A 19415-nucleotide genomic window follows, 5' to 3' on the forward strand; every position below is an offset into this window, starting at 1 on the left:
TTCTTTTTTATAACGGGGTCAACTGAGCTAAATTCAGAGCTAGGCAGATTCTGTGAATCTTCCATTCAGCAATCCCATTATGGCTTGGTGATAAATTCTGCTGTGAGTCTTTAAGATGAAAGCCAAACTGAAAAGTTAATTAAAGATAAAAATGGATGCCGTCAATTTTACTGCTGAAATTAAATGCATTTTCACAGATTAAAGGAAAAAGGCAAGTATTGATAGGATATTAAAATTCAATCCTTCAAAAGAAATGATATAAAAATAAAAGATCCCTTTCAGGGGCTGTTTCAATGGCTGCAATCAAAATGTAAAAGTGCAGACATTTTAATGTAGAGAGCCTTAAGAGAGAAAATTAAATGGACATATTTTTATTAGATTGTAATAACTAAATAGGGCATAAAATCAAATATCACAAAAATATAAACCATATATAAAAGTGGGCTGTCTCAGTTGAATAGCATATATATACCACAATAGAATTTCATAATAGTGTATATATACCACAATGTCACAGACCCAATTACCAATAGAAAAACACAAGTGAACAAGGAAATGGCAATTCACTACAAAACAGAGTAAATTATAGTGTATCCTGGACAACTACCAGCTCTTGTTACAAATGAAGATATTGTTTTCCACCTGAAGAAATGTAAGTACAATATCCCATGCTCCCTAAATGTCGAAAGCTTTTAAATCTGGGAGTGATGAATCACATCATGAAAGGATTTTTCTTTTAAGACAAATGTGAACAATACTGTATTGTGTACTTGTAGTTTGCTAAAAGGATAGATCTTAAATTAAATCTTCTCAACATACACACAAAATGGTAACTATGTAGAGGTAATTAATATGTTAATTAGCTTGATTGTGGTGATCATTTGACAATGTATACAGATATTAAACGAGTTGTACACCTTAAGTAAATACAATTTTTATATATCAATGATATCTCAATAAAACTGCTAAAAAATAAAAATAAAGTAATTTCTATAGTAAAAAGAAGACAAATATGGATCTCTGTGGATAAATTCCTTCCACAGATTTGCAATTATTTAATATGGAAAAGCTCAACATTTGTATACTAAATAAACACAACTTATTAGGAATATATATTTATTGCATTAAATGATCTGTTTTTCACAGATGACATACTATTAAAAATTTTAAAAAGAAACTTCTGCCCTTATTTTAAATGTCTGCAAGACACAATTGCAAATGTTCAATTCTGTGCAAAAGGTAGAATTTAAACATTCTTATCAAATATACAGCCTGTATCTCACTCACTTTCTATCCTGGAAATTTATCCTGGTATTTATAGACACTGCTGTATATACCAAAAATAAGTCCAAAGGACAAATTATACTGCAGGTATAGACCATCAACGCTCCAGAAATGTGTGGCTAATTCTACCATCTTAGAATTTAATTCATTGATTGCCAATTTAATTATTCCCAGATTATTCCCACTTCAATCAAGGGTTATGAAATTCTGATCCTCAAAAACACACAAAAAAATTCAAAATTAAATATATTTCACTTCCATTTGTAATTTGTAAATGCCATATAACACCTTTAGGGAAGTAAGAATAAAATAAAACCAAAATGGAGCTGTTTCTCTAATATGTTTGGGAATCTGCCCTAATTCTCCACTCCTCTAATTTATTTAGCAAGGGTTCACTTTCCATCTAGCTTCATTGCCTGTGGAATACTAATTGCTGTCAAGTTTTCTATATTGACAAGAAGCAAGACCAGATGAGCAACCTTGGAGCAATAGAAAAAGCTCCCTCTGAAGGTAAGAGTAATGTATGGCATTGGTTGTTCTAGAGAACTGATTATCTTTAACCTAATTCTAAGCCACCTGATCCAAGTCTTTCAAAATTGGAAATCATTTGGTAATTTCCAGTTCCACAGCTCTCTCACACCAGACGCAATCTTTCCTTGCTCTTCTATAACATGTCTGATTAATTTTAGGTGTTTTCTATTTTTTGAAAACTAGAGAATACTCGAAGTCATCTGTATGGAAAAGGATGTTTTGATCTTTGATTACATCTGGTCTTCTGAGTCATTGGTGAACCAGTGTTGAAATTGCTTGTTGTGCTTTTGACACACATCTGATCTTTCCAGTGCTCTGTGAGATAATAGATTGGGAAATACAGATGGTTCCTGGCATATTGGGAAGTGCACAGCCTTTGGTCTTTGATGTCAGATAAACATGAATTTAAATTTTCACTCTGTCACTTCCTAGCTATTCATTCAACAAATATTTGAAAATCAACTATATGCCAAGTTCTTGGGATGATGCAGTGAGCAAGATAATGTCCCTGCTTTCATGGAACTTACTGCCTAGGGGAGGAAGGCAGAAAGTAAACAACATAATTTCAGAATTTGATAAGAATTCTTGAGGAAATAAATCGAAAGCGATGGAGTGGGGTTGGGGTAATCAAAGTAGACTGGATGGTCAGAAAATGCCTTTCTGAGGAGGTGACCCTAGCTAGGATCATAAGACAGAGAAAGTGCCAGTTGTGCAGAGTGCAGAGGGGAGAGCATTCCAGATAGAGGAGATGACCTGGGTGAAGACCCTAAGGTAGAAAAGAGCTTGGTGTGAGGGAGGAGCAGAAAGCAGTCAGGTACAGAGCATCATCAAGGAGATGGGTGGAGTGGCGTGAGGTGGGGTTGTAGGTCAGAATGGAGACAATGGGTATTATTCTCAGCACAACGGAAAGCAGGGGCTGATTCAGGTTTATATTGAAGAATATATTATTTCAGTTGGGGAGGGTCCTCTTAAAGCAAAAGAATACAACAGTACCAATTCAAAATTGGGTATGAAATTGGATATTTATTTAGAATGAAAAAAACTCAACAAATTACAAATTTTTAAAATGTGAACAAATATTACAGTATCTAGAAAACTAGTTTGATGAACTGTCTGAACACCTGTATAGTATTTTCCCTCCTGATTTTTTGGCGTTATGAGAACTGAATCCTCAGCTTATAATTTTGCATATCTGAAGACTGGAAGAATTTGCTACAGACTAGCTTCTGACTCCGTACATTTCTTTTTTTTTTTTTTTAATTTTCTTTTATTTTTTTCCCCCAAAGCCCCAGTAGATAGTTGTATGTCATAGCTGCACATCCTTCTAGTTGCTGTATGTGGGATGCGGCCTCAGCACGGCCGGAGAAGCGGTGCATCAGTGTGCGCCCTGGATCCGAACCCGGGCCGCCAGTAGTGGAGCACGTGCACTTAACCACTAAGCCACGGGGCCTGACTCCGTACATTTCAAGCCTTGTTTCTCTTCCACTGTCCAGAAATTTCCAATGATGGACACCAGAGAAGACACTGTTCTTGTGGTGACACAACTTCTGTTCCTACACCTTCCTGTCATGATGCTGGATAAGGTGGCACAACGCGTGGAAGGAAATGTCCTGGAAGCCATTCTCACGCAGGGATGATCAACAATAACCTCACTACACATGAAAGCGACTGTGAATAAAAATATTCCATTATAGCCGTGACCACTCCAAAGACTTCCGATAGGAGGGGAACTTTGTGTGGAGACAGGCAGTAGTACTTATCAATTGCAGTTAAAAGATGTTACTTTTGCAAACTTTACAAAAAGCATGTTAGCATAAGAACACATTGTTAGGGTCCTTCCCAGGGCCTCGGAGGGGGTTGTGCCAGTGAGGGGTCCTGAAGCTGCAGCGTCATTAGCTTCACAGTAAATTTGTGAAATTATCTGATGGCAAACCAATGAAAAGGTGAAGGCATGTGCACATGGGCTCTGATGTATGTGTTAAGATCCCTCTAGCAACTAAGGGGAGAAGGACTGGAGGGCGCCGAGTGTGGGACGCTACCAGAGAGCCCAGGCAACGGATGATAGTAATGGCTTGCACTGGAGCTGTGTGACTTGGCACCAGTCACTCACCTTTTCTGAGCTTTGGTTTTCTCAACTACATAATAGAAAGATTGCCTCTAAATCACTGAGCACGTAGTAGGCCCTCAATAACTGAGGACTGTAATTATAATAAATGTTTTACGGGGTTGTGAGAATTAGCACTAGCAAATATAAAGTAACTGACACACACTGCTTCCTCAACAAATGATCACTTCTGCTCTGTTGTACAGAGAAACAGGGTTTTCTAAGGCTGCAAAATGCTTTACAAAAGCAATGAGAAGAAAAAAATATATTTTAAAATTTCCTTTAAGGCTATTTTTAAGTAGTTTACCTATAATTTGCTAAAGTATATCAGCACAGTTAATCAGCATCTAAACTGGGCCAGTGAGATAAGTTAACAATGGCCAACTGGGCAAGATACTATGGGCAATTTTTTATTTAATTTGTTTTGTATTTTCCAAAGTGAGCATGTGCTGCTTGTGTAATCAGAAAAAGTAAATTAGATTGTTTAGGACTCAGAAGACAATTTATCCTGGCTTCCCCCATTCTGTATGATTCTGAATTTTTCAGAATATGTTATTATATAAGGTTTTTGGGTATAGAATCAAAGACGGCCTTTCCTAGTGTTAGGCATAAAGGAACTTAGAGAAGAGATCATTCCTGCCAAGATGAAAGGAAGCGAAAATCCTCTCCAACTGTGAGACCTGCTTCAATGATAACTAACGAATTCATAGACATTTACTCAAATGGTCAATCCAGTTCCCATTTTTATTGGCCTCTTATAGGAGAAAAAAAGGGAAAGTAGACTCCTTTTAAAATCTGTATTGCTAATATGAACGTATGGTATAAAGATGGATTAAAAATAAACCAAGATATGACCCAGCAATTCCACTTCTAGGTATATACCCAAGAGAAATGAAACATATGTCCACACAAAAACTTTACATGAGTATTCATAACAGCATTATTCATAATAGCCAAAAAATGGGAACAACCCTAATGTCCATCAAGTGATAAATAGATTTAAAAAAATGTGGTATAATCATACAATGGAATATTATTATGGAATATTTAACAAAAAGAAATTAATTCATGCTATTATTTCTCTCATCTGGTAAACAAAGAAATTAATTACCAATACATGCTACAACACAGATGAACCTTGAAAACACCACACTAAGTGAAGATGCCAGTCACAAAGGACCACATATTATACAATTCCATTTATATGAAATGTGCAGAATAGGCAAATTTTTTTTTTTTTTTTTAAAGATTTTATTTATTTTATTTTTTCCCCCCAAAGCCCCAGCAGATAGTTGTATGTCATAGCTGCACATCCTTCTAGTTGCGGCATGTGGGACTCGGCCTCAGGATGGACGGAGAAGTGGTGCCTCAATGCGCACCCGGGATCCGAACCCGGGCCGCCAGCATTGCAGCGCGCGCACTTAACCACCAAGCCACAGGGCCGGCCCCAGAATAGGCAAATTTGTATAGACAGAAAGTAGATTAGTGGTTGCCTAGGGCTGGGGGGGGGCACTTGGGGGTGATGGCAAAGTGGTGTGGACTTTCTTTTTGGGGTGAGGAAAATATTCTAAAATTGATTGTGCTGATGGTTGCACAACTCTGTGAATATACTAAAAGCCATTCAAGTGTATGCTTTAAATGAGCAAATTGTATGGTATATGAACCATATCTCAATAAGGCTATTATCAAAAAAATAACAAAAATAAATGAATAAATAAACCAAGAAAGGTAAATAGCTATCTTATTTCATATATTCTGAATTCATTCAAGAATGGACAATTCCCAATTAGTCTGAACAATGGAATTAAAGTTACATGATTAATTTAAATACTGCTTTTTAAAAATAGATACCAGTTCTATTTTTTAAGTTGTGCATGATAAAGGGATAAAACCACAAATTTACTAGAAGAATGTTTATATACTTTGGCATGGGTAATATCTTTATATGCATTATACTAACGAGAACTACATGAACACAAAAAATCCTTCAGTATAGCAGCATCAAAAACAAAATAAAAAGGCAAATGCTAAAATGGAAAAACTTTTGTAACACAGATGACAAAAAGCTATCCTTAACAGAGCTCATAAATGAATTTTTAGCAAGTTAAGTGCTCTGATAGAAAATTGGGTAAAAGAGATGGACACACTGCACAAAAGAATACAAGTGAACAATATCTGGAAAAAAAAAGTGTTTGACATGGTTTTACTCCCTGTGTAATGTGCAGTGTTGTTTATAGAGTTCTTCCCTAACAGGGATATTAGTCTCTACTTGGTCTCAGGCCAAAGGAACAATAACAAAAAAGACATTAGGAAATTTTAAGATAGTTCATCATGTTCACTTAATACTGTTTTAGATCAGATTGTAACTATTTATCTGAGTTAGAGACCCTAGTCATCCTCTATTCCTTCTGTCTCACCCCTCACTCTATGGGAGCCTTCCTTTCTCTCTGTTCCCTTTACCACCATCTTAAACTCTCATCCTTCCTTGCCTGTTTTGTTTTGTTTTTTTGCTGAGGAAGATTTGCCCTGAGCTAACATCTGTTGCCAATCTTCCTCCTTTGTTTTTTTTGCTTGAGGAAGATTCGCCCTGAGTAACATCTGTGTCAATCATCCTCTATTTTGTATGTGGGTCGCCACCACAGCATGGCTGACAAGTGGTGTGGGTCTGCGCCAGGGTTCCAAACCCCAGAACCCTGCCCCCCAAAGTGGAGCACACCGAACTTTAACCACTACGCCCCCACGGGGCCAGCCCCCTCACCTGTTTTGGTAGCCTCCTAAGTGGTCTTCCTGCCTTCTGTCTCTACCTAATCCATCTTCTGGACTCCAAGAGTTCGAGTGTAATTTTTTCTCCCATTCACTCAAAAATCTCAGCGGCCTCTGTGTTGCATAGAGCACAAACTCCAAGATCTGTAAAGCTGTCTTCTCTTCTTAGTGCACATTTCCAACCTCATGTCTTGTCACTGCTCATCTTCCCCCAACAAGCTATGCTCTAGCTCTGCTCAGCTACTGGGTTTCCATAGAAATGTGAACCATTTCCATTGCCAGACCTTTGCACGTGCAGTTCCTTCTGCCTTTCCTCCCTAGCCTCAGTATACAGCCACCTGGAGTCTAGCACATCCTTCATATTATTAAGCAGCTGATTACAGCCCTGCCTTTTCTGCAAGACTGCATGTCAGGAGCTGAGGACATGTCTTACTCAACCACAAATCCTCGTCACTTAAAATTACCAGGAACATGGCAAATATAAAGAAATAAAGAAATGAATTCGCTTTCTGATTTTTTTTCAGAATGTGGAATATTTTTGCACTGCTATGACAAATACTTTCATGGAACTTTCAAAGTGCTAGACTGCATAAATTCCAAAGTCTTGCTTATTTTCTGAGTAAGAAAAACACCAGAAGTAAAATTATACACAGGAACGCATGATTTTTTTAATCACAGGATTCATTTTTAAAAGCATGGTTTGTAACTCACCCAAATGAAATCAACTCAAGACTTTGATTTTAAAGTTTGACTTAAGATTTAAAACTTCTAGCTCTTTGCTTTCCTATTTATTTCTATCAAGGTGCTCAGGCGCTGGTAGTGGCCCTTTGAGAACCCACGAGTGTCGCCCAGATGAGAGAATGAAATGCTTGCTATCTGCCAAGGCTACATTTGGGATGCATCAGGCAACACCCTGGAAAACAGAGGGCTGTGTAATCCAGGGCTAAAAATATACCACACAGCAGAGGAAAATGAGGCTGGGTGAGAATCTATGCCAGGAGTCAGCCCGAGAGCAGGAAAAAAAAAAAAGAACAGTTATAGAGTAGCCCCCGTCCCACACCCACCTTTTGCTTTTTCCCCACAGTATGAAATTATTTCAACAAAAGGGTGAATATGTTGAAATTTGTCCATTGTGAGGGTCAAGTTCTGAAGGCTTGCTCTTAATGTGGTGGTGAAATATGCTAGCCTCTCTTAACCAATACAGCCTTTGAGGTTGTCATAACCTTAGGAAACAGTGTTAAAGGGGTGGTCAGAATATAGAAAGCCCATCAGTTCTACTGATCTGGATGGAAAAGGGGTGTATTCTAGGATTTGACTCCCGCATGTAAAGGGCCACTATTCATTCATCAATATTTGTTGCCTAATATGTGCCAGTTTCTGTTCTAGGTACTGGAAAATAACTGTTGAATGCAACAAAAGTCCTTGCTCCGGAAACGTATATTCCAGTGGGGTGGACGGGAAGTAAACAGATGGTGATGAGTGCTATGGAGAAAAACTCAGCAGGGTGAAGGAGAATGTGAGTGTGGGGAGTAGACTGCTCCTTTATAGAAAGTAGCCAAATAAGGTGACATTCAAGCAGGGACCTGGAAGAGCTGAGGGAGCGAGTACAGATATTCCCAGGGAAAGAGCATTCCCAAAACAGAGGGATTGGTAAGTATAAAGGCCCTGGGATGGAAGAGGGCTTGGTGTTTCAAGGAACAAGGGGGCTCATTCAGATGAACAAAATGAGGAAGGGAGGATATGATGTTAAGACAAGGTAGCAGTGGGGCAAGAACACAGGGCACCTTGTAAGCCAGTGTAAAGAATTTGGCTTTTACTAAGATGGGACTCCATTGGAGAGTTTTGAGCCAAGCAGTAACACAATCTTATATATATATATATTTTTTTCCCCCCAAAGCCCCAGTAGATAGTTGTATGTCATAGCTGCACATCCTTCTAGTTGCTGTATGTGGGACTCGGCCTCAGGATGAACGGAGAAGTGGTGCCTCGATGCGCACCCGGGATCCGAACCCGGGCCACCAGCATTGCAGCGCGCGCACTTAACCACCAAGCTACAGGGCCGGCCCTCAATCTTATATTTTGAAAGGATCACTCTGGCTGCTGTGTTGAGAATTGACTATAGGGAAGGAACTGGAAGCAGGGAGACCAGTTGAGAGGCTGTTGCAATAGTCCAAGTGAGAATGTGGTGTGGACTAGAGTCCCTGCAGTGTAAATGGTTGGATTCTGGAAATATTCTGGAGATAGATAAAGCCAACAGGATTTATCAGTTCAATTCTCCATCTACCTCTACTTCTGTGCAGAGCAAGACTGTCACTTTAAGATGTACAGTTGATCCTCATTATTTACAGATTCTGCATTTGCAAATTTGCCTACTCACTAAAATTGACCTGTAACCCCCAAATCTAGAGCCTCAGTGCTCTCCAGGTGATTCCAACAAGCAGCAAAGTGCTTCTCAAACTTTAGTATGTATTAGAAACACACGCAGAGCTTGTTAAAACAGATTGCTGAGATTTTTATTCAGAAGGCCCGGGACAGGTTGCCAGAATTTGCATTTCTAGCAAACTCCCAGGTGATGCTGAAGCTGTCCATCCACAGACCACACTTCTCAGTAGCACTGCTCTATAGCCCTTCTATCAGAGGACTCTATAGTGACAGCAACCTAAGAGAACTCGGGTTGAGCAAAGCTCAGCAACGGAGCCCCCTTCAGCCAAACCTGAACTGTTCTCATCTCTTGGTTCCACCTTTCCTCTGTGGCCTTCATTTCTCCTGCACACTAGTTCCACGTGGCTTGGGCTGCTGGCTGTGGGCAGCCTCAGTCCTAGCTGCAGGATCCTCAGCCTTCTTTCCTCACACCATTCTGGCTTGGCTCAGCCCACCTGTTCATTCTCAAACCACTCCCTGGAGACAGAGACGGGTAATCTGGCCAGCCTGAATGTGCCCACCTTTGTGAAAGGAGTGGGGGCCTCTGATGACAGACCTACCTGGACTACCTGGAGTAAAGGGGAGGGAAACCAGAGGGTAAAATCCACAGCCTAGAGGAATGATAAACTCAAGACAGTGGTGCTCTCTCAGCGGTAGAAGGGAAGAGAGGAATGACCTCAGAGGGACACACAAGGGGCTTCAGAAGTCCTGGTTAATTTGTTTCTGAAGCTCAGTAGTGGGTCCACAGAGGTTTCATTTTAATTACGCCTTTCATGATTTATTAGTTATTTATGGGCACATGTATGTATGTGCACACACAAACACAAAATTTTTAAGCATGCGTAGCTACTCTGTCCAGTATGAACATCCACCAATATCGAAGGCTGGAACACCTAAAAAAGGAATGTGATCCTTGTTTCACTGGATAGGCCTCATCTGAAATTACCCTGTCAGAGGCCTAGAGAAGGGCAGCTCTCCATTTTGCTCAAGTTGGGCTACAGGTTCTCCAAGACGGCAGGGGAACGACAGCAAAGGAAACGTTCAGTGTACAATTCCCATCTTTCTCTTTGTATGATGTTTATACTTCTGTCAATTTTGACATCTTATTTAAAAGTAACTGCAAGGGCTGCCACAGTATAAAGAAAGCATGAAAAGAAGACCATGGCTCTATTATTGCTACAGAGAATTTTTTTCTTCACCATTTCCATTCTTTCTAAGTTTTATTCAAAAAAAAGGTGAGGGGATTAAGATGTCCATGAAGAATAATCATCATTACAATGAAGAATTCAATTGGACAGAAATAACAAGGACCCAATTCAATTGGCACTGTCCTATTTTCCCACTATACAAGTTAAAAAAAAAAAAAAAATCAAAGCTTTCTCAGTGTGGAAGAGTAGGACAAATTTTACACTGAAATGGTGCCCTCAGTGAGTCATAAAATCCCTTATTTTGTCTTCTATTTCTCCTTTTCTTTCTGTTCTTTTTCTTTCTTCTCACGCTCAGCTTTAGCTTCTTCTTCTTCATGTTTTTTGATCAACTGTTCCACTTCCTTTTGTTTGAGAACTCTGATGACTGTCTTTCCATTCTCTCTCGTTAGTGTAGCAATTTCCACTAAAAGCAAACACACAAATTTGAATTAGGAAGGTATACTGAGCAAACAAACTTAATATCTTCGATCTTGCTATGTTTTGATTAACATTTTTACTTAAATATCTTCCTCCTCCTCACCCATCCCAACTTTCTTAGCTGCCATTTTGTCACTCTCTTGGAAAAAGTACCATTAGCCAAATGCTCTAGCTGGCCTGCTATTAGCTGCACTGACCAGAAGGAACCACAATTTCCTGTTGGAACCTCTGGAGGCTCAGCCAGAATCCTCAACCAGTAATCACACCTATTTTTTAGACTTTTCAAAACAAAGGCATGAAGAATAGCTTCTGTGGCTATGGACAAAAAAAGCAGACTGATATCAAAAGGAGAAGGAAATTCTTCAGTAGAGGAAACTGAGAATTGTCCCTTGAAATCAGGCAGAAGTAGATGCAGAAGGCAATCTGCAAGTAAAAGCCATTTTCTATTTTTTTTTTTTTATAATTTTATTTATTTATTTATTTTCCCCCCAAAGCCCCAGTAGATAGTTGTATGTCATAGCTGCACATTCTTCTAGTTGCTGTATGTGGGACGCGGCCTCAGCATGGCCGGAGAAGCAGTGCATCTATGCGCGCCCGGGATCCGAACCCGGGCCGCCTGCATCAGAGTGTACGCACTTTACCGCTAAGCCACGGGGCCGGCCCAAAAGACATTTTCTAAGGGACACCAGGAGCTAAGTTATCCTAAACCAAATATGTTAATTTACCACAATTTTTGAAAAACATTATTTAGAAACATTAGTTTATATGGTCATATAACTTAAGCTAAATAAAGCATTCAAAACTGTAAACATGGGCTTAAGAGATCAGTAGATTGAGAAGAACAGGAGAGGGTACAACTCACATAAATGTTTCATCTCTCAAAAAGTACACACACTATACATATGTATAAATATATAACTACATATATATTCTTTATCATATATACACATGAGCATAGATACCACCGTCAAGAAGTCAATGAGGTAATCATTAACTAAAAGTAGCATGGCTCAGATCTCTAACTATGAATATTGAGAATATTCAGGCTCAAGTCCTTAAGCTTGAAATGTAGTATGGAATTGTGGCTCCACAACTTATCAGTGTTGACCCTGGTCAAGTCACTGAACCTCATTAAGCCCTAGTGTCCTCATTTAGGAAATAGGTGTAAGGCCACCGAACTCATAAGGTACTGTTTCAATGAACTAAGACAACATGTTAAAGGCCTAACATAGTAGCTGCTCAATCAATTCTCTCACTCGAGCAAATAAATTAGAGGCGAGGACATAAATTACCCTTTTCAGCAGAGAGTTTGCTAACATCCATGGTCTTGTTTAAGACTTTGATAGCTAGAGCAAGTGCTGACTTCAGTGTCATTTCTCCTTCTTTGTAGTCTTGTTTTAACATTGACACAGCTGCCTATAAAACATAAAGAAGAATTAACATAGAGAAGTTCCTTTAAGTATTTGCATTTTCTAGGAATATGGGTCAGTCAGAAGAATAACACCTGAATTATTATTGGCATTATAACCAACATAAACAATCTTGATGGCAGGGAGCGTAGACATGGGATGGGGTGAGAAGGGGGAGTGCTGATGCTGTATGAATGGAGTCTTAATCTGGGGTCCTCAGATCTCGAAGAGATCCGTGGTACAATTCAGGGCGGGATCTATGAACTAGGATGTGAAAAAAATTACATCTTATTTTCACAACTTCTAATTGAAAATTAATATTTCCTCTAATTACAAACATAGGCAATAACCCCCAATAGTATTAGCAGAACTTACAACTTCATCACCAATAGAAATCACACATATTTTTGTATCACATTAAGGTTGTTGCAGGTATCTTAAAATACTGTTTATACTCATCACTACTTCAAAATTATAGTCATTATTAGATCTTTTGCTAGATTTTACAGCACCACAGAAATACTCACAGCGCTATTATTTCCAATGCATGTGGCTTTCCATCCCCCATAATTTCCACTAGGGTCACTCTGATAGAGCTGAAAGCCATAGTGCTTATCCCAGCCAATGTATAGCAATGAAACACCAAAGGGACGTTTTCCTTTAACAAAGGAAAAAAAAAGTCAAACATAACAATCTAAATTTAGTATCACTAAAGTTACTTGAGCTCAGTGAATGTGGCTAAACCCTTTTCTGTGAAGTTAAGCATTCATAAACTGCTTTGTGTTCTGGCCACCACAGACAAGCTCTATCAAAAATTCTGCTTTTGTTTCTAGGATTTGGACACAGCCCGAAAAGGGAATAAAGACACAGAGGACCAGTGCTGAATTTCATTATTATGTAAAAAGCAGTTTGTTTCCAGATTTGAAAATGTTATTTTGGCCTTTCAATAGTCTATTTATTTTTTTTGTTTTGAGGAAGATTGGCCCTGCACTAACATCTGTTGCCAATCTTCCTCTTTTTCTTTTTTCTCCCCAAAGCCCCAGTACACAGTTGTATCACAGTTGTAGAGTTCAATAGTCTATTAATAAATCTTATGGTAATCTACACAGTGGAAGCCAGTTAGTTCATGAAGCAGGAATGTATGAGAAGTGTTTACTTATTTAATTTTCAATTTCTTTTTACTGTCTCAAAAAAGCCATGACTCATAAAATAAAAACTTTCTGGAATAAAATTCCCAAAAAATTCAGTACCTCCAAACTGTGTATAAGCTTGTTTGATATCACACAGTGCTGTAACCAACTGCTCACAAGGAATTGGCTCCTGATACTGTAATAAATACCTAGGATAAAGAGATTGGCATATTAACAGTTTTCTCTAAAACACAGATACACTTGAAGCAAAATACCTTCTGAAAAGAAATCTATGCCATGATGACAAAATAATAGTCACCTGTAATTTGAAGGGGGGGAGGGCATGTCAACATCCTAATATCCCTAGAGTAAATAACAATTTACACGTTTGGTTTATTAAAAAAAACCTGTGATTTTCAATTAATAGATTTTTAATAACTTTAATCTTTGCAAAAAATGAGTTTTCCTTAGAAACATCAAAACTAATTTATATATCATCAATTACACTATTTATGACCATACCTTTGAGCAATGAGCCTCAGTTCATTAGTCAGAACATTAGCATCAGAAGTTATGCCTGCCACACTGCAAGCCATGTCCCTTGAAGAAAAGAAAGATATTGATCTGTCAGCAGGGAAGCTGTTTGCGAGGGGTCTTCACAAGTACGTAAAAGCACTAAGCTCTATTAGAAATTCACTATGCTTGCTTCACAGCTGCTACCCATCCAAACAAAAACTACAGATGTTTTATTTTTATAGACTTTCAACTTGATGTCATTCAATTCGAAAGATAAACAAGTACACCCTTAGGTTCTTCAACAGATGTATTTATCGTCATCACCCTGTGAACAGGGCAAGAGAATGAACACTAAGAAGCTAAAGGAAATCTAGAGAAGATTCAGCAACAAAGAAGCAGCAAAAGATTTTGCCAGACTCAAAAACAGACTATCCCACGCTCTTGGGTAATAAGTACTCTCACCTCCTAGGCCTGGCTTGATGGCGGTAAGGGTGAGGGGACCTGAGGGCAGGAGGTTTTCCAAGCCTTCCTTTACAAGAAGGTCCAGGGCTAGGCTCATACTAGGGGTACATTTCCTTTCTTTGCCCCCTGTTCCCTGGGGCTGCCCTGGCTTTCCCTCAGCCTAGATACCCTCTGTCACTATGCCTAGTCAAGCCTGACAGCTGCTGAGTGGGCCCAACAGTGACTCTGTGGAGGTATGACACTTCCTCCAACAAGTGTACCAAAAAGGCCCTATCCCCAGCATTCACTAGGCCCACCATGGCAGCAAAAGTCTCTCATCAGCAAATCGAGCTCTCTGCTAGCTGCAAAGCCTTGCACACCCAACTATAACAGAAACTTCACCAAGTGTACAAGGCTTGGCTAAACTGTTCCCAGACCTTCAGGAGGCCTGTTCTTTGGTAAGATTCAGTATAATTCAAAAAAATTCCTGAGTAGCCATTCTAAACAATACTTTGAGGGTCTGCTGTATGCCACACACAGTGCTAGTTTATTTCATTTCAGTAAATTGCCACAACCACTCTAGTAGGCTCTGAGGCCCAGAGATGTTAAACAATTGGTGCAAGGTCACACTGCTTGTATCAGTAGAGCTTGGATTTAACTCAAATCTGTGTGACTACCAAGGGTATGATCCTATCACTACACAATGCTGTTTCTCCACTAAGTGCCTGGCCTACCACTTAAAAAGAATAACACATGGTCCTAGGCCTCAAGGAGGTTTCAAGCAAAATAAATTAAAAGCAAAACCTTGCACAAGTAAAAACACAATAATCTGTTCACTTCAATTCTACCACGTCACATGGAACAGCCCTGCCCAAATATGTGAGATCCCACTTATGTGAGCAAGTGAGATATTTTCAACTCTCTTCCCTAAGATCTCACTTACTCATTGAGTTTATAAATTTTTTCAGAAAAAAAGACTTCATCAAGAAGCTTGTGGATGTTGCGTCTCTCTGCTGCAAGCAAAACACCATCGTTTGCTAAAATTCCCAAACAGGTGCCTGCATGTCCAATAGCTTCCATGGCATATTCAACTTGGTACAAGCGACCTACAAAACACAAGAATGAGAAACCAAGACTATCCTCTGTGCTCTTGCACCACTGGTCCAAGAGAAATCAGCAGAGACACTGGCAGGCTACAAATGAGAGTCCCACTTTTACTCTTCTATGATGCACGTAACCAACCTGGTGACTATAACTACTTCCAAGTACAAAAAAGATGAACAACTTAGCAACTACAAAAAAAGTTTCCAGATTTTTTCCCCCCTGAAAATCAAACACTTTAAAAACTTTTGTATTTGAGACAGAGTAAACGATTCCTATTTTACCTTCTGGAGAAAATATAGTAGTCCTCGAGTCATATCTTCGAGACTGCAAAGGAAAAACATACAAATGATTCTTACCCACTGAAGCCCACAAATCATCTTATAAAACACATCCTGGTACACAAAGTTCAGTGTGTGGGAGGAAAACGATAAACAAGACATCATTCCAGCTCTTTTTCCTTCCAATTCAATTTTCTCAATGAGAAACAAGCAATATAATTTATCAGGCAACAGCTTATTGGCATGTGTATTAACTCACCATGTTTTCTGAACTTTAGTTCCTGTAAAAAGAAAACAGGCCATTATTAAAATGAAACTTACAACTTAAAAAGCATTTCCTGACTTAAAAAAAAAATCTGTTCTGTTCACTCCCTTCATTCAGCTAACATTTACCGTACACCTGCTAAGTGCACCAGGCTCTATGCTAGTGCTAGAACACCAGGATGGGTACGACCAACCCCTGTCCTGAAGAGCTCACAGTCTGGTAGCTGGGGGAGGGAGGCAGACATAGACAGACAATTATAAAGCAACGTGGAAACAGAGGCACCAAGGCTGGAGTGGGAAGAGGGTGGAGATAATCAAGAAAGTATTTTTTGAGAAATTAGTAAAGAAAATGAGTCCAAATTGGCTATGGGAGAGGCAGAAATAAGGTTGAGAACCTTTAGGTCTAAGACAAAGAACAGTGGAAGGGAGAACAGAAGGGCTCCAGGCCCTTCTAGGCAGAGGAGAAAGCTTGAGCAAAGGGGACTGTGGCAGGATTGCTCAATGGGCAACAGACAAATTGCTGAGGGTTAAAAAAAAAAAAAAAAAAGAAAGAAGGGGTCGGCCAGCGTAGCAGTTAACTGCGGGCATCCCGCTTCCCTGGCCCTGAGGTCATGGGTTCAGATCCCAGGCACTCACAGATGCATCGCTTATCAGGCCATGCTGTGGCCGGGTCCCATATAAAGTAGAGAAAGATGGGCATGGATGTTAGCCCACAGCCAATCTTCCTCAGCAAAACAAAAAAGAGGAGGATTGGCATTGGATGTTAGCTCAGGGCTGATCTTCCTCAACAATAAAAAAAGAAGAAAATAAAGAAGCTAGAGAGCTAAGCGAGTATCAGACCATGTAGAGCCTTGAATGCCAAGTTAAGAGGCTTAGGTTTTCTCCAGAAGAGTGATACGAGGTCCTGAACTATAGGGGTGGGGGTAGGGGGGCTGTCGGTAATCTTCGGCATCATTACTATTCCTGCAAAAGACAGCAGTGGGGCTCAACGTGCTTTAGTCGAAAAACCAAACCTCACACTCCAAAGCCCATTTCCCCAAATACCGGAATATCGGCAACTAAGCCTAGAAAGATAAGCAGGGATCAGGTCCTGAAGGGCCTGCGCGCCCAGGTAAAAACGGTGAATTTTATCTCTTTTAAGCAATGGGGCTCCACCGAATGATTGTGGGCGGAAGAGCTGTCTGGCATTTTGGAAAGATCACTCAGGCTGGTGAGAGACTGGAGGCAGGCTGACCAGTCATGAGGCGCCTGCGCTAGGCAGGTGAAAGGTAAGGACGGCCCGGGGCAGAGAAGCCGGGAGGGCAGACAGAGGAGCCCCGCCGTGGGGTTCTGACTCGCGCGCAAACACAACTTTCTCTTCTCCACGCCTGACGCCGGGCACGGCCCGATCTGAGTTCACGCGCACCTCCAGCAGCGCTCACTCTCACGACCGGGGCTCTTCCAGGGACGGAAGCCGCCTGACCCCTCCGTCCCGCCCACCAGCCTCACCGCTGGCGCGTCCCTGGCCCCGCCGTGCCAGCCGGGAAGCCCGACGGCGGCCGGCCGGGGCCAGGCCCGCGGCCGGACCGTCACGGAGGAGGCGGGTGCACAGTCATCGTGCCCACGGCTCCTCGGCGGCGGCTGCAGGCCGGGACCTGCTCTGTCACGACGCTCACGACCCCCGCCCGAAGGGAGAGCGGCCAGGCATCCGCGGGCCCCCAGGGGGCAAAGGCTCACCGGAGGAAAGACACTGAAGAGTTCAGATCTACCAAGAGCGCCTGACTCCGCAAGAGAAACCCCACCGCCGCTCCCGGTGTATCCGCCGCTAATATGGCCCCCGCGCGTGCGCAGAACCACCCGGGGGGGGGGCAGCCGGAGACGCGGAAGTCCTCCGGGGGCGGAGCGGGAATCAGCTGCCCTCGTGGGAGTTGGGGAATTTGGGTGATGGCTGTTGGTGGGGATTTTCAGCCTGTCAGGGGGGTCCTGTAGCATGGGGACGAGGGCAGGAAGACCCTAGCCGAGGAGAAAGTGGAATTATAGCTAATTTCCCTCTCCTGCGCTTTGCGCTCTATTTTCACTTTCGCTTTCACTTTCTCTTCACTATCGTTCAGTCATTGATCTAGGGTAGCAATAGTGTGGACCGCCTATTAATTGCTTACTATTCCTGCCCTGTTCTCATAATTGTCCCAAGCACATCAGACTTTACCCTTCATCCTGCCTTTTCTCATCATCTCCCTTCTTGAATCTGGCTTCCACTTTTATTGTTGATACATGCATTTTTGGACCTATAAAGCAAATTATAATGGGGTTCACATCTTCGGGAGAACTTTCACCTTGGTCTCCTCCTCTGCCTATCCCCTTGTCAGAATATCCCTGTCCAACCTAGTTAACGCAGTACACTACCATCACCACCAGCAATTGATCTTCTTTACTGAAATTGTCATGTTTCTTTGTTTATGTGTTCATTATCCACCTCTCCACTCTTTCTTATCTGGCTTCAGTCCCTATGTAAACTATTTACTATTCATGTTTAAGTTTCTTCGGGCTAGAAGGTTGACTAGCTCTGGTTTAATGTGAAGTCATTTGCTCACAGTGTCCTCCAAGAAGAGGCCCAGAGGGCAGGGACTTTGTCCTCTTCATGTTGGGTGCAAAATTGTTACTGGGGGATCTGGGATTTAAAAAGGAGGTAGCCTGGGAATGAGTTGTGTTTTGAGGTCTCTCCTGTCATTTCTGCTTCCCAGGCACACAGGGAGGTGAGCCAAGGCAAAATGGCAAAGGGCCACAGCTGGACAGGCAGTGCCCTGAAAGCATCCTCAGGTAGAAATGTAACTTACGGAATGTCCGGGGATCCCTACCACCTTAGTTCATTCTGCAGAATTCAGCAAACATGAGGAGTTTTAAGGGAGAAATAGGATTTCTTAGGTCAAAAGAAGAGGAGTTTGGGAAACAGAGTAGTCCAGTCTGACCAGAATGGAGGAGACAAGATAGGAAGTAAAAGAGGAAAAGCATTTGAGGCCACATTGTAGAATGCCTTCAACGCCAGAGTTTTTTTTCCGTGGGTAATGTGAGGGGAGGATTAAAGTGATGTTATAGAATGATGAAGACTCAGAATCTCCCATCCCACATGTTCCTTTTACAATGTGGCATGAATGCTTTCCCATTGAAAGGTTCTACGTCCCCTTGCCCTGAAGCTGGGTGGGCCTCTTGCTACAATGGAAGTAACATCTTGTGACTTCCAAAGGTAAGTCATAAAAGATGATATAGTTTGTCTTGTCTTCTTGGGATGGTGGTTGTTAGAACCCAGGCACTGTGCTGTGAGGGAGTAGAGACCACATGGAGAGGTGTTTGGCCAATAGCCTGGATGAGGTCCCAGCATTACCTGCCAGATATGTGAGTGAAGATTCCTCCAGATGATTCTAGTCCCCAGTCATTGAGTCTCCCCCAACCACCAAATCTCCCCCAGCATTCACGTCTTACCAGCTGAAGCCCCAGGCATATGGTGCAGAGTCAGGCTGTCCCAAGGCCTGTCTGAATTCATGACCCGCAGAAACCATGAGATAATAAAA

General features: G+C 41.2%; 1 protein-coding gene across 1 annotated transcript; it reads right to left on the reverse strand.

The window, feature by feature from the left end:
- Positions 1 to 10304: 10304 nt before the first annotated feature.
- Positions 10305 to 17706, reverse strand: PSMA4 (proteasome 20S subunit alpha 4). Its single transcript, XM_004421862.3, has 9 exons — positions 17587 to 17706; positions 15866 to 15887; positions 15610 to 15652; positions 15168 to 15330; positions 13790 to 13867; positions 13388 to 13476; positions 12665 to 12795; positions 12021 to 12144; positions 10305 to 10714 (listed from the first exon to the last, which is right to left on the reverse strand). Exons 2-9 carry the CDS (start codon positions 15866 to 15868, stop codon positions 10560 to 10562), a joined length of 786 nt encoding a protein of 261 aa, XP_004421919.1. The 5' UTR covers positions 15869 to 15887; positions 17587 to 17706; the 3' UTR covers positions 10305 to 10559.
- Positions 17707 to 19415: the final 1709 nt, after the last annotated feature.

The sequence above is a fragment of the Ceratotherium simum genome, chromosome 3 (assembly GCF_057802395.1).
Source record: "Ceratotherium simum simum isolate JZ-2026a chromosome 3, ASM5780239v1, whole genome shotgun sequence".
NCBI lineage: Eukaryota > Metazoa > Chordata > Mammalia > Perissodactyla > Rhinocerotidae > Ceratotherium > Ceratotherium simum.